The sequence below is a fragment of the Corticium candelabrum genome, chromosome 17 (genome assembly GCF_963422355.1).
Source record: "Corticium candelabrum chromosome 17, ooCorCand1.1, whole genome shotgun sequence".
NCBI lineage: Eukaryota > Metazoa > Porifera > Homoscleromorpha > Homosclerophorida > Plakinidae > Corticium > Corticium candelabrum.
In genome coordinates this window covers 6,334,826-6,354,246 of record NC_085101.1, presented here as the reverse complement: position 1 = coordinate 6,354,246, position 19,421 = coordinate 6,334,826, and the positions used below count along the sequence as shown (strand labels likewise).

The following is a 19,421-nucleotide window of genomic DNA, read 5'->3' as shown; positions in this document are numbered from 1 at the left end:
TAGATTCACACTAATAAACGCCACAGCTATTGTAGTAACTCTACTCAAGTGTTATTAGACAACCGCCAACTCAGAGCTAAACCGCGCACGCGCAACCGGACCCACGTCCTCGCATGTCAACCTACTACACCCCTTCCCCCTAAAGTCTTTTACCCCTACTTGTATGATAGTGCTAGTTTACAAGTCTAGTCTGTCCGGCGCCTTCCTTGCTCGAGCAGATCTTCTGACCCCGGTTGATGCCGGCTCCATGTTGCTGGTTGCTTCATGGCCAACCGTTTCCCCCTGACCACCGTGGTCACCGTTTGTTTCCGAGATGCTCCCTCCTGGTTCACTTGTTACCTCGATTGAAGGCAGTTCTTCCGTCATGTTAGACTCCGGTGGTGGTGCAGTGGGGTCTGTATGTGTGCCGTTGGGTAGTGGGTCATCTTCCAGTTGACGCGACCGAATGTGATCTTGGTGTCTTCGTAACATTCTACCATCAGGCAACATGACTCGGAATGATAGTGGACCCGTTCTTTCTTTCACTGTTGCCATAACCCATGGCGTGCCCTGTCCAAAATTTTTCACGTACACCAACTGTCCAACCTCAAACGTTCGGTCTCGACTGCGCTTATCATGGTCGTTTCTTTGTTGCTCCTGCTTCTTGTACGTATAGGCCGCCAAGTCGGGACGTAGTAGATCCAATCTACTCCGCGGCATCCGCCCTAACAGTAAGAGAGCCGGTGGTTCACCAGTGGTAGCGTGTGGTGTGATTCGGTACCGCAGCAGGAATCTGTCAATTTTACTCTCCAATGATCCATACTCCGAATTCATTCTCTTCATAGCCCCTTTGAAGGTTGCTACTGCTCGTTCTGCCAACCCGTTAGACGATGGGTGATATGGCGCAGAATAGATGTGCTTAATGCCATTTCCTTCCATAAATTGCCGAAATTCAGCACTGGTAAAGGCAGCCCCATTATCAGATACTACTATCTCTGGAATGCCATGTGTTGCAAATAACCGCTGCAGCTTCTTGATCGTTACGCGCGCCGTCGTAGATGTCATAGTGTCCACCTCCAGCCACTTGGAATAGGCGTCAACTACGATAAGGAACGACTGGCCAAGAAACGGCCCAGCAAAATCAATGTGTAAGCGAGACCATGCTCTGTCTGCTTGTGCCCACGGATGCAGAGGTGCCAACGCCGGCAATTTGCGATGTACCTGACAAGTGTGGCATCCTTTCACTACTCTCTCCAGCTCCTTGTCTATGCCCGGCCACCATACGAAACTTCGAGCAAGCCCCTTCATCCTTGTTTCTCCTGGGTGTGATACATGAAGCTCTTCTAACACTGATGATCGTGTTTGAGGTGGTACTACCACGCGTCCTCCCCAAAACACACAGCCACCTGAAACGCTTAGCTCGTAGCGTCGGTTAAAGTACGGCCGGATATCAGCTCGTTCCACAACACTTGGCCATCCAGTCAGTGTATACTGACGCACTTGGGATAACACTGGGTCTCTCTCAGTCCCCCGTCGTATCTGGACTGCGGTGATTGGTTTGGTTGACGATGAACTCAGTGTCTGCAATGCCAGCACAGCCTCCACAGGCTCTTCCTCTTCGTCGGGCACCCCACTGCTTGGCAGTCGGCTTAACCCATCTGCATTGCTATTTAACGATCCGGGTCGATACGTCATTGTATACTGATAACTGGACAGCATCAGTGACCAACGTTGCACTCGTCCGGAGCACATTGCTGGTACGCCTCTGTTCTCCCCCAATAAGGTGAGCAGTGGTTTATGGTCGGTAAAAATGGTAAACTGGTGTCCAAACACGTACTGTCGAAACCGTTTAACCCCAAACACCACTGACAATGCTTCCCTGTCGATCTGTGCATATCCTTGTTCCGCCTTGGTCAAAGAACGGGACGCGTAGGCAATCGGTCTTTCCCCACCATCCGGGTACTGATGTGACAACACGGCTCCTATCCCTACCGGTGAAGCATCACAGGCAAGCGACAAAGGTATCCTCGGATCGTAATGAACTAGTAGCTTATCTGACTGTAATGCTGCCTTTGAACATCTGAATGCCGTCTTTTCTTCTTCACCCCATCTCCAGTTCATTCCTTGACGAAGGAGCTTGTACAAGGGCGCCAAGGTCTTTGCTAGGCCTGGTAGGAATCGGCCGTAGTAGTTAATTAGCCCTAAATAGGCTCGTAGTTGGCCCACGTCGGTGGGTTCTGGCGCTGCTCGAACAGCCTGGACTTTCTCATCCGTTGGGTAAATTCCCTTGCTGTCAATCCGATGTCCTAAATACTGTATCTCCTTTTTCAAGAAGGAACACTTCTGTCTTTTCAACCGAATTCTTGCTCCTGCCAATCGGCTCAACACAGCTTCTAAGTTCCTTAGATGTTCCTCCTGTGATCGACCCGTGATGAGAATATCATCTAGGTAGACCACTGTTCCTGGAATTCCCTGCAACAGACAATCCATTATCCTCTGGAAGATCGCTGGTGCAGCTGCTACTCCAAACGGCAGCCTGTTATACTGAAACAATCCCAAGTGGGTGTTAATGACCAGGTATTGCTTGGACTGTTCTTCCAGTTTCACTTGTTGATATGCATGACTAAGATCGAGCTTTGTAAATGTCTGTCCCCCAGCCAACAAAGCAAAAATGTCTTCCACTCTTGGTAATGGGTACTTCTCAGTCTCTGCCACCTGGTTAACCGTGAGTCGATAATCACCACAGATCCTAATGGAGCCGTCAGCTTTCAATATGGGGACAATGGGAGCCGCCCAGTTGGCAAATCGAACCGGTTCAATTATGCCCTCAGCTTCTAGTCGCTTTAGCTCATGTTCTACCTTCGCCCGGTAGGCATATGGTACTGGTCTCGGCTTGAAAAATCGCGCTGCACTGCCCTCTTTCACTTTGACAGCAGCCATCGTTCCTTTCAACTCACCAATCCCTTCTTCAAACACACCATCAAACCTCTTCAGCAACTCTGTGCAGGACGTCTCTGTACCAATGGACTTGATGTGTCCCTTCTGTAACATTTCATGCCATGGTAATACGAGTGACTTCATCCAGTTCCTTCCCAGTAGATTGGGTCCATCATTACGCACCACTATTAGTGGTAGCGTTGCAATCTGATTTTGAGTCCGCACTCGGACATCCAGCTCTCCCAACACTGTCAATGGTTCCCCAGAGTAAGTATGCAACCTCACTTGTGGTCGTCGTAAACCAGGCAACTCTTGCCTCTTCCACAGTTTCTTGTAAGTGCTCTCACTTACAATTGACACTGATGCTCCAGTATCAACTTCCATCTGTACTGCTTTCTTGTTGATATGAACCGTCACTGCTAGTGGTTCATTCTGACACTCCTTACCCACAACGTATACTGTATACATTCCTTCAACTCCATCATCGCTTTGCCCTTCTTCCACTGCTTGTTGGGCTTTGGGTGTGAGAGGTGTGGTTTCAACTCGATGTGTTTTCGTCACAGGAGATTGGGCAGCTATTTCATTCCTTGCCTGGCCTGGCTGTCGCTGGCCTCGACATGCTCGAGCGAGGTGTCCAACCTTCTTGCACTTATGGCACTGCATCCTCTGAGCATAACAACTGTTTGGTGGGTGGAATCCAAGGCACCGGAAACACTTCATCTTAGGTAGACTGGGCTTGGTTTCCTGCATTTTGTGTACCTCTCCTTCTACGCTGTCACCAGTCGGTCTCTGAATCTCCTCTGCATTCAGTGCAGCTGTCTCCATCGCTCTGGCTAAACTCAGTGCTTTGTCAAACGTGAGTTCCTTTTCTTGCAGCAGTCTCCGTTGGATCCTCCCATCACTCACTCCGCACACCAACCTGTCCCTTAGCATGTCAGCTAGTGTGTCTCCAAAGTCACAATCCGTGGAAAAACGGCGCAGTTCAGCCATAAACTGCACTACTGATTCCCCTGGCTTCTGTGATCTACTGTTGAAGCGGAAGCGTTGAACAACAGTGGACGGCTTCGGGTTCACGTGATCTTTGACCTTTGCTACGATGTCGTCATACTCCGCGTCTTCCGGCTTGCCAGGCGCCAACAGGTTGCGAATCAGCTTATACGTTTGCACTCCACATACGCTCAACAATACCGCTTTCTTGCGCTCTGTGTCAGTGATCCCGTTGGCTACGCAGAAGAACTTCACGCGCTCCACGTAATGCATCCACTCCTCTTGATTTCCCTCAAAGGGACCGACGGCACCCACTACAGTGGACATACCTCACGATTGGTTCGCTGACCTCGTCGCCAATGTAGTAACTCTACTCAAGTGTTATTAGACAACCGCCAACTCAGAGCTAAACCGCGCACGCGCAACCGGACCCACGTCCTCGCATGTCAACCTACTACAGCTATAAAATCATTTATATTGTAGTGTGATCTAATTTGCATGCACATGGTACTCTAGGACGTCAATAATACACGTCCATGGTCGGTCCTTTTGGGAGACTTTACCGGTTAGCGTTGTACGCTTTGCAATAGAATGTACTAGCTAACGTTGTGTTATAACCACCTCAGTCGTCCTAACCCGGTATCGTAACGCTACACGGTGTCAGGAGTGGGAATGGTGTCAGGATTGGGATCAAACCCACGCTTGCACCTGCAGGTTGGATCAATAGTAAAGCACCATACAGGGGCGTACGCAGGATTTCTCTAGAGGGGGTTCGTAACTAAGTTGCCGAAAAGTTAAGTGCTGTACTACTTTATAGATTTATATTATTTTTTACAGATAATTTCAATGTATCCAAAATCGGGAGTCTCGTTGTGTCTTCTGCTGTCCCCATATGTAATGGTGCTGTGTAGTTGCGCTCATGCGGCATTGCCTAATTCGAATTCCGCCATTACCTACCGCCTAGAGGGGGTTCGTCCGAACCCCCTCGAACCCCCTCTGCGTACGCCCCTGCCATACAGATCGAAGCGGACTCCCTGTACTGTATTTCTTATGTGTACTGTACGTAGAACGTGCTACGGCATTAGAGTAAACACGTCTGCAGCGTATCTCAATATAACAAGGACGGTAACCTACAACTTTTTAGTGCAACCAAATACCAAGAAAATAGGCTAGAAGAATTCGATGCACTTACGTGGACGATTGAACGTCTGAGATCGCGTAAGCATACATGCAGTGTCTAGTGCTATTGCAGAAAGTCTCAACATGTTTACAAGAGAACAATGATTGTATTTGAGAGTTTTAGATTGCCATGACACGTTAGAAGTACACCAGTCTACGTTTGCCTTTCTACTGCTAACAGCTACAAAGCAAGCAAGCCACTCAGCTAATGCAGAAGGTCTACAACGAGCAGTATCACTAAATTATCTAAAACCAGCAACACAAATCTAGCAAGAATCATACTCATACAAACAGATACGCAAACGCAACACTGTCTTGATTATCCTGCCCGCTCAGCGTGAACAGAATTGTGAGAGCTTGTCGACGCTTCACCTCTTTTCTTTATTCTACAAAATCAATACGTTCCAAACAAACACAAGTAAAGGTCATGCACATGTCCAAATCTCACCTAAATCGCCATCCCACGACAACAGCAAAAGTAACAGCAGCCACGAAAGAAGTAGTAGCAATGAATATGAGAAACCAGTCGTGTAGTTGGCTTTGTCCCACCTCATCAAACTTGTGGTTGATTTGTCCCGAATTCATTCCATTATTCTCATCTTCAAGCGGCTCAACTACTGCCATCAGCTTCCTCATTGTTATCTTTTCTTTCTTTTCAACGTTCATATCACCAATTGTTTCTTTCTCATTATCAGTTGAGTTGATAAACGAAGAAATGCGATAGGAACCGACGACATTGCAAGACCATTCATCAACGTGACACACACCATGTTCACACACATCCGTTTCTTTGCATGGCCCTATAGATATAATCAAACGCAAACCTCGGTTGAATTTATTTTAGAAGAAAGAAGAGCAAGAAGGTCACCTGGAGGAGGAATAAACGTAACTACTACATCATTTGCAGACACGTCATATAGTGAGTCTTCATTGACAGCTGGATAGTAGATAACGAGAGTGAAAGGGTCTGTCCAGAAAGACAGATGTGTGTTTGACATGAGAACAGCGGGGCTGAGATGTACCATTTTGTGGAGATCGCGTGGTCTCAACACAGGTGGCATGTTTGTAGGATGAGAGAACACAACAGTAATGCGTGATCCCAATTCTGCCGTCATTTTAAGGGTGCCAAATGCCTCCACAGACTGAACTGAAGGTGACTAATGAAAACAATACAACTAGACACGGTGCAATAAACCAGCAAAGATCAGACGTACCTCACGCTTGCTCTTATGTAGAGATCCTGTAATCTCTCGTTTCTTGCGTTTAGCATTAGTTTCCTCATCAAACAACGACAGTCCGTCTACTTGAGTTTCGCAGCCTCCTACCACGTCTAGAGACAACTCTGGTGCAACGTCGTTCACAGTTTCGGTCAAGATCTTCACGCTGGCAGTAACATTGAAATGTGCAGATCCGCCGCTGTCTGAAACAGTGATATCAATCTGCAAGAGCAACATCTCGTCACATCTGGTTCGATTCGATTAACAATTACAATCACTTACATATCGATCCAACTTCTCGTGTGAAGTGAGGTTGCAGTAGATAGTAGGCTCATCGGCTGTATTAATATAACGAGCATCTTCTTCGATGAATCTCTCAAAAGTTTTAGTGACTTCTGCAACATTCTGTCAAACAACGTAAATAAGATGCCATCAGGTCATTATGACAATAAATGCTATCTGACTGTAGGCGAGCCAACGGTAGTGACGGTAATTGTCCTGCCGTCAGAAGAGGTAAACAGCTATAAATAAGACTTTAGTAGTATACAGTATAATAATCAGCAGATTGCATAAACACCTACTTCAAAGTCAGCTCCGGGTCTAGTCAGAAAATAAATTAATTCTGTATTGTCTAATTCACCGCAATCACCGGCTCTAAAATAAAAGACAAACAAAGGGAAAACATTTAGTGAAACACCCTCTATGTTTTCCTTCCTATACAATCAATGACACACCGCAAATGAATGGTGATCGTTTCCAAATGTTCGCTGTTGGCCTCTTCTTCGTTGACTATAGAAACACGATGTGGCTGGCTGACTATGTGGATTCCTACTCCATTCTCTCCTTGAGGAATTTCAGTAAACGTGATCATATCGTCCATTCCAAATCCGACTCCAAGATCCAATTCCACTCGGTCGTTTATCGTTCTCACGGTAACGATGACAGTCGCAGGAAGACTTTCTGCTCCACTTTCATCGCTGACTGTAAATATGACAGTACGTTGTCCAACATTAGGCTCTGAAGTATCGTTGTTGTAATAACGCACAGTGTCAAGTACCTACAGGTAACAGTACAATCCACCAGTTCATTTCACAACCAACACGCTGACACACAAAGCAAGTGTCTGACTTGTTTGTATTCTTCCATAGTCGCATCTCCATTGAGACTTATAGTCACTGTATCATCCAGTCTCGCTATGTTGACGTTGATACCAAACGAAGCGGCTAACGATTCGTCGATACTCAGTCCTTCATATTCTCCATCCAGTATGTCGCGCAACTTCACCTCAGCTCTGCCAGCATTCACGTTGTCCACATCACGTAATGTTGTGAATGTCGGTAATAACACCAAAGGTCCATCTTCTTCTCGAAACGACAAGCGAACAAGTCGATTCTCATCAGGAGGTATAGCCTCAGGATTAGCATTAGGATTGAATTGAAGAATAGGCAAATCGTTTATCGGTATAATAGTGACCTGAAACGTGCAACACCGAAATCTAAGTATAGACCACAAGCGAGCAGTCACAGTGTACGTTAGTGCTAAACGTTTACGTCGTGTGTGAGTGTGTGTGTGTGTGTGTGTGTGTGTGTGTGTGTGTGTGTGTGTGTGTGTGTGCGCGTGTATGTGTGTGTGCGTGTGTGCATGTGTGTGTGGGTGTGTGCATGTGTGGGGGGTGGGGGGTGGGTGTGGGTGTGTGTGTGCATGTCGCATCATACGTAACAGATCACTAGTACGTGTGACTCACACTAAGCGTAATACTATCACTGTCGAGCTCTCCGTCATTTACAATGGCAGTCACAGTCCTACCGACAAAGCTACTGATCAGTGGTGAAACAAACACAATATTAAAGTCAAGACCTCGTGTCCACCACTACATTGTTAGGTCGTCCAAGAGCCGTTTCAAAAGTCGTTGACCGCAGCATGTTTCTATAGTCATCTTTACTGGCAACGCCGGTCAATTCCTGTAGACACAACAGTCTAGCGATGATCATGTTTAGTATAAAGAAGTAGCTGACAACACACCAAAATTAGTATCTGCCCACCGCTGACAGTCTCTGATGAGGTGACACCGCTGACTGTAAACACGGTCAGGCGATCACCAGTCTGAGCATTTTGTATAGATAATGTCGCTCTGCACAGAAATTAAAGTTTGTTATTAATATAAAACGTACAGACAGCAGCAACAGCTGATGAGCCCACCCGGCCATATTAGCGTTATCGCTATCCACCAAGTCGATGGTCTGAGGAAACTGTACAGGACCGACGCTTTCATTGTATGTTATGGATGAGCCAGTATGTAATGACAAGATAGGAGCGTCGTTCACGTTGACAAGTTGGATTCTAAACAAGCACAATGTCATACAAGAACAATAACACACACACACACACACACACACACACACACACACACACACACACACACACACACACACACACACACACACATTACACACGCCACACACACATTACACACCACACACACACACACACACACACACACACACACACACACACACACACACAACACACACACACACAACAACAACAACAACAACAACAACAACAACAACAACAAACTAACGTTGCATCTGCTGTGCCTGGCTGACCACCATCGTGAAGATCAAATACAGAAAAGCGAACGATACGTGAAGTAACTGGCAAAGAGCCGATATCTTCTTCACTATAAACATAAGATTAATATTAATTGAGCATGAAAGTACTGAGTATTGCTGCCTTTGGAATAATCTTTACCCGTTTCTATACAGCACATCATTCAACAAATCCTGATATTCCCTCTCAGTCGAAGGACCAGTAAATGTTAAAACTTTTGTGACATCATTATACTAAAACAACATCCACCATGTATTATGCATGAAAGTCATCAACGAACGACGGTTATAAATAAAACAATAAGAGCAATAAATCATTAAATTTGTCTCACTTTGATTGTAATAGTCGATGATGTGGTAGTGATGTTGAGATCTTCTCTAAAGAATCCATGGCCGCCAGTGTCCACTATTTCAACGGTAGCCGACAGAATCTTGTGGCTGGCATATACAACAAGAGTGTCATCATACAAGCTGCTTCACGCAGAGAAATAACATACAAGTCGTCGTCTGCATCTTGAATTTGCAAAGTCCCTCTTGTCACTTTGACTTCCTGATCAGTGCCTTCCACAAGGTTAACCTCAGAGGCTTGAGAAGCAAATAGAAATAGTATCAGTAGTTGTCTTATGATCTAATGTGACAAAGTTGCTCATACCTCCAATTGTCACTACTGGACGATCATCGTTTGGACCAACGGAACGTAAAGGCACAGTTACTGTCGGGGCATCAGCACCGAAAGCATCTCTAACAATCACTTCAACACTCCTGAAACCATCAACGATTGACGCATAAAAATATCAGATGGATAAAGTTTTCTGCTTCAACCTACCGAACACCCTCCGACACTGTCGACCCAAAGTGATCGTATGCAAGAGTCAACAGCACAACAGTAAGATTAGCAGGGATTTCTGGATTTCGAGTAAATGTAGCCTCAATGCTACACAACACACATAATCAAATATTGTTCCCAACATGACAAAATCACAAGAAATTTACAATCCAGAAGAAGCATCGCCATTTCCACCGGTACGCGAAAATGCACTGTTGAGTGCACTAAATTGACTTAGTGATATTCTTTCCTCACTAGTTGCCAGTGACCTGCTGTCAATAATCTATGACAAAAGCAAACAGCCATAACATAATTAACACAAAGAGTGTACCAAGTCAATATCTAACTGATTCTTGAAGAAAGCCAGTGCCCATGGGGAAATTAAGTCTGGTGTAAATACTAGTCCAGTCCTATAGAAACAATAAGCAAATCAGTGATCATCACATAGATGCAATACAAACATACTTACACCACATGCATCATGCAAGCACGAGTGAATGCTAATTAACAAATCAACAGTCACACAATTACCATATACACACACACGAGCACCCATACACCCACTCACGCACACACAAGCAACAAACACAAGCCCAAAATATTGAAAAGCAAAACCAAATGCAAACAAAAAGAGAAAATGGCAAACGGCCACTTGCCTCGTCCCCAAACAGACTTGCATCTAGTAAAGCTGGATTTTCTACTATGAAAAACGTTATGGGGACCGTTTCAAATATGATGGGTGGAGGATCGAGTGTCGTATCATCTGCTGAATTAAAATCGACGGCCACATGTACACAAACGCTAGCCTCTCCCACCACTCTAGTGCACCTCCAAAGAGGATTGACTTTGCAATCATTGCTGCAACCATCAATATGCAAGCTTGGGCCATTGTCACAATCCTCTAGCTCTTCCACTCTTCCATTGCCGCAACTGAAACAGTTACTGGCTTCAAAAAATGGTGCTACGCACTCAAAACCTGCAAAAACCAAGCAAGTGACACTTGAACATCCGGCACCATCCCCGTTATCACACTCCTCTCCACTGACTCGAATACTATCTCCACACACATGACTGTAGCATACTGATGGTGCAGTGTTAGTATTGCAGTCAAAATCAGGTTCAATCGTACAATTTCTGGAACACCCATCTCCATCATTCATGTTGCCATCATCGCAAGCCTCGGTAGCAGCATCAAAAATTCCGTCACCACACACTGGACAAAGAAGGTTTCCATCTCCAACACTGGACGTGTTTTCGCAAACAGAAGACTTGCTAATGGCACCTGCACCAGTGTTAAGAAAAGCTACAGTTACAGAGCTATTGCTGTGGGCATTTCGACGACTTCGAGTCAAAGAAAGCAAAGATTGTTCTTCATCTACGTTTCGACGTTTACGATTGCTAGAGGGAATCTGTGGACATCGTGCTGAATCTATCCTGGTCAAATTACTGTCTCCAGATAAAGCAGAGATCTGCTGAAGCAAACGAAGCTTGAAGTCTGCAATAGCTGTAACTTCAGATCCTCCGTCTTCCAACACCAACTGAACGCAGTAAATATATCCAGTGTCCTGAAGACTTGATATGAGATTGTCTAGTTGATCTCCAGAACAAGAACGGGCTATATCTAGCAGCTGCTCCAAACTCCTATCACGAAGGTAAGCAGTATTATTCCACACGTCTGCCACTGCTTGAGCAGCGTTCACACCCATTGATGTAGTACACAATGATTTGTTTATACACTCAGCCTGAGCTCCAAACATAAACGTTTGCAAATTCAAGCAATCAGAAGAAGAAGGAAAGGCGGTGTAGTTGTTAGTAAGAAACTCTTTGACTTTGTCAATAAGACAATCACTGGCATCAGATGTCCAGTCAGCCAATTCGTTAAATGAGCTGAGATTACAAAAGGGTTGTAGAAATTGAGTGATATATGAGTTAGAGCATGGGAACGCTTCCTCAACACATTGAGAGAAAGAAGAACATTCATCTCTATCAACACAAGGAGTGGTCACATTAGGTTCTATAAACAAAGCACTCCGTCTGTACAAATAACAGAAACAATAAAAAATTTACCAACCAATCTCACAAGACACGCCAGAAAATCCAGTAGGACAAAGACAGCGATACTCATTTATTAGATCTTCGCAAAATGCGTTATTAAGACAAGGTTTGCTATCACATTCGATAATATCTGTGGTCATCAGAACACAATCATTAGTAACTACAAGCAAGAAATAACATCCCAACTTCACTTGTTTCACAGTTGTCTCCTACTATTCCCTCCAAACAGTCACATCGATATTCGTTCAGTAAATTTGAGCAAGTCCCTCCGTTTTGGCACGGAAAAGACGTGCATTCATCAATCTCTGTAAGAAGTACATTTCTTCTATAAAACAGTTAAGCCGTAACGAAATCTTGCAAATGACGTCACCTACCAATTTCACAAAGTTCTCCAGTGTAACCTGGCACACAGACGCAAGTGTACTCATCAATTTCGTCCCTGCAAGTGGCGTTGTTCTGACATGGAAAAGATGCACAATCATCAATATCTACACAATAATGAAATGAGTTTGTTAGTATATTATAATGCCATTCATGATAAAATGACCATACTGATCTCGCACGATTTGCCAGTAAACCCAGCAAGACAAGTGCACCGAAAGTCATCAAAGAGATCAAAGCAAGGAGCATCATTTTGACATGGATCTGACTCACACTCGTTTAGCTCTAAGATAAAGCACAACAATCATTGCTTCAAATTACAATTATCAATTAAACGACAACCATCTTCTGCTCTTACCCAAATCACACAGGAAGCCAGTGTATCCAGATACACAACTACACGTAAATAGTCCTGGACCGTCTACGCACTCTCCATCATTCTGACATGGCGAAGAAGCACAGTTATCTTTCACTATACGTACAACCACATCCATCAACATCACATACTGTATGCACACAAACCATAAAACGGAACAACATACCTACACAGACACCATCTAGCACCTCTGTTCCCGGTGGACAAGAGCAATTAAACGATCCCACAAGGTCATCACAGATTTGACCTTCAATGGCACTGCATAATGTTGCATTTTCTGAGCATTCATCAACATCTGCGTACAATAACAAAGAGGTTACATAACACAAGCGGATCACTAGCTAGCACACCATACTTTCACACGCGAATCCATTCTTTAGACGGTATCCATCATCACAACTGCAGTTAAACGATCCATCAACGTCAGCACAATTCTGTTCACAATTATCCGTATTGGTAGAACACTCATCAACATCTAGGACAATAAAATGCTTTCAGTCAATAAAATACTTCCTATAGACTTGTGCATGCACACATGCAACAAAAAAAAGTATAAACATACTGGAGCAATTGACACCGTTCGCATCCAAGTCATATCCTCTGAAACAACCACAAGTCTCTACATCATCTTGTCTTGAACAAAAATCTTCACACGACTTTTTCTCTGTACACTCGGTCTCAGCTGTAAAGCAAAGTCAATGTCTTGTAACTTACATTAATTAACAATATATATATATATATATATATATATATATATATATATATATATATATATATATACGTTTTACATACGTAGGCAGTTGATATCATCCTCTAGCAAACGAAACCCGCTATTGCAGCTACAGAAAAATGACCCTTCAGTGTCCTCACACACTTGATGACATGGATGACTTCCTTCACATTCATTAATATCTGCAACACAACACAATTGTTGCAGCGTGTGCAACATTTCATTGAGTCTTGGAAGATTAATTAATACATTACTTGTGCAGTTCAAGCGGTTGGCATCCAATAGGAAGCCCGATTCACAGGAACAAGAGAAACCGGGAACAGCGTTGATGCATAGCTGTTCGCAAGTATTCAACGTGGTGCTGTTGCATTCATTAATATCTAAATAAAACAAGAACGAAGACATACAGAAACGGACTAGTCATCAAAACAGGAATATATCATTTTGTAGACTGTCAAAGGACAGGTAATCGCACCAGCAAAGCAATGAGTATGGATGCACACCACGAAAAAGGAATATTGATACACATCAAGTACCTACTCAATTTGGTCAATTATGGAGCAAGGGCAGTAGTAGACAACATGACAATATAAGGTAGATTTGTACAACAATAGCAGTCTAGACAGCAAGCACTAGCGAGAGCATAAAACTAGAGAAAAGGGCATATCACGTTGTGCATGCAGCATTCCTATTTTGAAGTCAAAAGATTGCATACAGTCCCATGCTAATGACCTTGTGCGTAAAGAGAAAATACGGTAGCTCACAGGAATGCAAACAAGCAACAACAAACAGTAACCAGAAAAGCAATCATGACTGCTGTTGACCCACCTTGACACTTATCTCCGCTTACTTCATAGCCATCTGGACAAGGTCCGCACTCAAATCCAGTCTCAGGTGCTCGCTTGTCAGTGCAATTAGTGCCCTCTGGACAGTTCGATGACAAACATCCATTAATGTCAATATTACAGAACTGTCCACGCCATCCCGATCCACATGTACAGTCTTCAAGGAGAAACCTATTCTCACCACCGTCACTATCTGAAGGATCACAAGTAGCTCCCTTGTCCAAGCTACACGCACACAAACGAACAAGAGGATGCAGTTGATTGCTGAGGCCCGTAGAGTCGTTGGCAACAAAGCTTAGACTAACAATCGCGTTTGTAGTTGGTGTCCACGTAAAAAGGAAAAGGTCATCATCACGAGTTAGAGTAAAGTCTGCTTGAGGAGGAAGAATGCCTTCTAGAGAGACAGTGAAGTTATTGTGATCCGTTACAGTAAAGTTGTACACCACTTCTTCGTTCACAGTAGCAAAAATAACATTGCTGCCATTCATTATTGGTGGAACCTCCGCTACAAAGAATGTCTTACGTCGAGAAGTTATAACACAAACTATTTGGTAAACTCACCTATTGTTTTTGAAGATTCTGCAGTAGTAGTAGAGAATTCGCGAGTTTGTGTGCCAATCTCAACATCTTTTGTTTCAAATGTGTCAAATAAGCAAGAGGCATCATTGTTACACACTCTTCGCTGCTCGTCTGTGTATCTGTCCACAACCTCATCAGCAAAACTTGGCTCGTGATCCGGAAATGAGAATGCTGATGCATCAACACCTGGATGGTAATAGAAGAGAGACTCCGACTCTGTAACCTCCCCTGTACAAAACCAGATGGTCGGCATAGTTTTACAGCCAACATTACAAAACAACATGCGTACATGTTTGTGACAATCGATGTATTTGACGATCACTTGAATCGATGGGAATAGAAGAACCGTCTCTAGCATTAAAGTCGTTGTCCATGTCGTCATCCCACACTCCTAACAAACCGTTTGTATTGCCTTTAAATCTCTCTGGAGCAGCCCATACAACGTCCAACAATCTTTTCTTCACTTCTACTCTTACCGATATTCCAGAGAAAAAGACAGCGACAGCTACGTTTTCTTCAGGATGCTTCAACACTGCGTTCTCCAAGAATATTTGACTTGTGTTGCTGAGCTTAGAAAATTCGTTGGTGACCTCTCTATATTGATTGCGATTAAACATGGATTTACTGTCAGTAAGAGGATCGCTAATGTCATAACAACAAACAAACACACCAAGACCATTAGACGTCCGCTCTATGTGTACAACACTTGATGTCAATTCAGCTTGAGCAAAGTCATCAGATTCACTAAACTCGGCAGTTGTAAAAGCAGAAAAGATTGTCGCCGTAGAATTTTCTACCAAGGCTGTTCGACCTTGCAAAACAAATGTGTCCCTAGCTGTTTTTGCTAAAATATACTCTCCTAGACCATTGAACGTGTACTCCTTCCCATCCATTGTACGAATATGCGGATCCCCAAACAACCAACCTAAGACACAAGTATCATCAAAACTAAATTTTAGACTATATAAAGAAATTACACACACACACACACACACACACACACACACACACACACACACACACACACACACACCACACACACACCACACACACACACCACACACACACACACACACACACACACACACACACACACACACACACACACACACACACACACACACACACACACACACACACACACACACACACACACACACACACACACACACACACACACACACACACACACACACACACACACACACACACACACACACACACACACACACACACACACACACACACACACACACACACACACACACACACACACACACACACACACACACACACACACACACACACACACACACACACACACACACACACACACACACACACACACACACACACACACACACACACACACACACACACACACACACACACACACACACACACACACACACACACACACACACACACACACACACACACACACACACACACACACACACACACACACACACACACACACACACACACACACACACACACACACACACACACACACACACACACACACACACACACACACACACACACACACACACACACACACACACACACACACACACACACACACACACACACACACACACACACACACACACACACACACACACACACACACACACACACACACACACACACACACACACACACACACACACACACACACACACACACACACACACACACACACACACACACACACACACACACACACACACACACACACACACACACACACACACACACACACACACACACACACACACACACACACACACACACACACACACACACACACACACACACACACACACACACACACACACACACACACACACACACACACACACACACACACACACACACACACACACACACACACACACACACACACACACACACACACACACACACACACACACACACACACACACACACACACACACACACACACACACACACACACACACACACACACACACACACACACACACACACACACACACACACACACACACACACACACACACACACACACACACACACACACACACACACACACACACACACACACACACACACACACACACACACACACACACACACACACACACACACACACACACACACACACACACACACACACACACACACACACACACACACACACACACACACACACACACACACACACACACACACACACACACACACACACACACACACACACACACACACACACACACACACACACACACACACACACACACACACACACACACACACACACACACACACACACACACACACACACACACACACACACACACACACACACACACACACACACACACACACACACACACACACACACACACACACACACACACACACACACACACACACACACACACACACACACACACACACACACACACACACACACACACACACACACACACACACACACACACACACACACACACACACACACACACACACACACACACACACACACACACACACACACACACACACACACACACACACACACACACACACACACACACACACACACACACACACACACACACACACACACACACACACACACACACACACACACACACACACACACACACACACACACACACACACACACACACACACACACACACACACACACACACACACACACACACACACACACACACACACACACACACACACACACACACACACACACACACACACACACACACACACACACACACACACACACACACACACACACACACACACACACACACACACACACACACACACACACACACACACACACACACACACACACACACACACACACACACACACACACACACACACACACACACACACACACACACACACACACACACACACACACACACACACACACACACACACACACACACTGTGACTGCAATTCCATACCCCAGATAGGAGGAAAATAAAATAAAGAAGTTATCGATGGTCTTCGTTGGTAATACAACTGACACAATTGAGAATCGACACAACAATCTTGATAAGGTAAGAGGTCCAGTTGCTTGTGCTGATCAGGATTGAAGAATGGATGATAAAGATTGGCAGAGCCACCGTCTACTGGTCCTAAAACTAAACCACCAAACTGAAAGAAGAAGGGATAACAGCACTCTGACTGAGATCCAAATGGAAAGACTGAAACGAAGCAGAAAGTAAAGCCTTTAACTTCAAAAAATTGAAACCGAAAGTCATTCCATGCTGCAAACAGTGTCCAAGGACATGACAGCAACCCAGCAACCCATAAAGGTTCAGATCCCTGTAAGCTTATATCTTGTTGATACCAATTATGGCATCGAGATTCTGCTCCACAACGATTATTCACATGACTGAGCTGTTGGTACCATTTCTTTCCGGCGAGGTTAACAACCGCACTTTTAAGTGAGAACTGATTATTAGCAAAGGTTGACCTGTCCCCACTTGTGAATCCAACAGCAGCATTGCCTGCCCACTCGAGACCGTTTTCTAAATAGTTCATGAAAGCATAAGTATTCGCCCCATCAGAGGTGATGACAACTTGAAATGTGTTGCGCTGTAAACAAGAAACACTATACAGTGTATAGTAAACACCAAGAAGTGAACGTTACTCGATCTGCTATGACAAATTGTAGACACAACCGACAATCATGAAACCACAAGACAACAAACAATGCAATCAAACAAAGACACAAAAAGAGTAATTTCAGCTACAAGCCACAGAAAAAACTTTGCAAAGTCATGTGACTGAGCAAAGTAGCAGTCTACTCAAACACACTAAAGCACTTTGAACTTTCAGTCTGCATGCATGCGTGTTTGTGTGTGTGTGTGTGTGTGTGTGTGTGTGTGTGTGTGTGTGTGTGGCTATGTTTGCTAAAATGTATCAAGTTCTGGTGCAATCAAAATGACCCAATCATGAGGCAGCATTCACTTTAACCTAGTAATCGTAAACAATAGACAAACAGCCAATCAAAAACTACAAATGTTCATAAAAAGGCTTTTCAGTTCATACAATTTGTGTTTGCAAATCAGAGTCTTGTTGAAATACAATGTCTTGAATCTGACTATCTGATGATAACAGACAAATCCAGACCAAGCGAGCATTAAAAGATCAAAACAGATTCAAACATGCATTGTTGTTATGTAATCAATTTAGCTAAAACGCTTACAACTAAATCTTGAAAAATCAAAATAACACTTGACAGTGACGTTTATAGCAACACAAAGAAACATTCAAACATACTTACAAAACGCAACAACCAAACAATGACTAAAAAGCTAGAGCAGCACACATCACTAAGATCACAAAAACAAGATCTTACCTTCAACGTTTCTAAGTCGCCAACACCCGGGAATGGAGGAACTCGATCCCATGTCACCACCAACACCCAAGTAGCAATGAAATTAAAAACGCCACTATATAAGCGCACTTCCTCTGTTGCTCTACTTACGTGAGAAGACCCTTGGTCGGTATAAACTTGATAGAACAGATCACCCACACTGCGAATGTCAACATCAGCCCAAAATGGCGCTACAATAGAGATAGGAGAAAAACTAGGGAAAAAGAAGCCATTGGGAGCAACGTTTGGTTCATCAAACGAAACTATCCCATTAGTAGATATCTGTTAACAAACAAAAATTGGTAAACT

General features: G+C 44.3%; 2 protein-coding genes across 2 annotated transcripts in view; both read right to left on the bottom strand.

Annotated features, from left to right (window-relative positions):
* Positions 1-39: 39 nt before the first annotated feature.
* Positions 40-4,230, bottom strand: LOC134192921 (uncharacterized protein K02A2.6-like). Its single transcript, XM_062661676.1, has one exon. It carries the CDS (start codon positions 4,228-4,230, stop codon positions 178-180), a length of 4,053 nt encoding a protein of 1,350 aa, XP_062517660.1. The 3' UTR covers positions 40-177.
* A 937-nt stretch (positions 4,231-5,167) lies between these two features.
* The window catches only part of LOC134192920 (uncharacterized), a 28,667-nt gene continuing 14,413 nt past the window's right edge, over positions 5,168-19,421 (bottom strand). The window contains exons 25-61 of the mRNA XM_062661675.1: positions 19,095-19,394; positions 17,692-18,328; positions 14,990-15,625; positions 14,683-14,928; positions 14,105-14,626; positions 13,531-13,656; positions 13,339-13,458; positions 13,109-13,228; positions 12,902-13,021; positions 12,713-12,841; positions 12,529-12,642; positions 12,342-12,455; positions 12,164-12,277; positions 11,981-12,094; positions 11,806-11,919; positions 10,391-11,748; positions 10,082-10,144; positions 9,902-10,017; positions 9,735-9,842; positions 9,561-9,670; positions 9,406-9,493; positions 9,241-9,346; positions 9,051-9,142; positions 8,881-8,979; positions 8,499-8,639; positions 8,322-8,430; positions 8,157-8,260; positions 8,044-8,101; positions 7,428-7,772; positions 7,034-7,356; positions 6,881-6,953; positions 6,764-6,820; positions 6,582-6,704; positions 6,297-6,521; positions 5,951-6,239; positions 5,531-5,882; positions 5,168-5,468 (exon numbers count right to left, since the gene is read on the bottom strand). Of these exons, the coding sequence (XP_062517659.1) occupies positions 5,402-5,468; positions 5,531-5,882; positions 5,951-6,239; positions 6,297-6,521; positions 6,582-6,704; positions 6,764-6,820; positions 6,881-6,953; positions 7,034-7,356; positions 7,428-7,772; positions 8,044-8,101; positions 8,157-8,260; positions 8,322-8,430; positions 8,499-8,639; positions 8,881-8,979; positions 9,051-9,142; positions 9,241-9,346; positions 9,406-9,493; positions 9,561-9,670; positions 9,735-9,842; positions 9,902-10,017; positions 10,082-10,144; positions 10,391-11,748; positions 11,806-11,919; positions 11,981-12,094; positions 12,164-12,277; positions 12,342-12,455; positions 12,529-12,642; positions 12,713-12,841; positions 12,902-13,021; positions 13,109-13,228; positions 13,339-13,458; positions 13,531-13,656; positions 14,105-14,626; positions 14,683-14,928; positions 14,990-15,625; positions 17,692-18,328; positions 19,095-19,394 (7,932 nt within the window). The 3' untranslated portion in view covers positions 5,168-5,401. The remainder of the gene's footprint in view (positions 5,469-5,530; positions 5,883-5,950; positions 6,240-6,296; positions 6,522-6,581; positions 6,705-6,763; positions 6,821-6,880; positions 6,954-7,033; positions 7,357-7,427; positions 7,773-8,043; positions 8,102-8,156; positions 8,261-8,321; positions 8,431-8,498; positions 8,640-8,880; positions 8,980-9,050; positions 9,143-9,240; positions 9,347-9,405; positions 9,494-9,560; positions 9,671-9,734; positions 9,843-9,901; positions 10,018-10,081; positions 10,145-10,390; positions 11,749-11,805; positions 11,920-11,980; positions 12,095-12,163; positions 12,278-12,341; positions 12,456-12,528; positions 12,643-12,712; positions 12,842-12,901; positions 13,022-13,108; positions 13,229-13,338; positions 13,459-13,530; positions 13,657-14,104; positions 14,627-14,682; positions 14,929-14,989; positions 15,626-17,691; positions 18,329-19,094; positions 19,395-19,421) is intronic.

Excerpts from the sequence above, each read along its gene's own strand:
- LOC134192921 (XM_062661676.1), bottom strand. The coding sequence starts at position 4,230 with ATGTCCACTGTAGTGGGTGCCGTCGGTCCCTTTGAGGGAAATCAAGAG.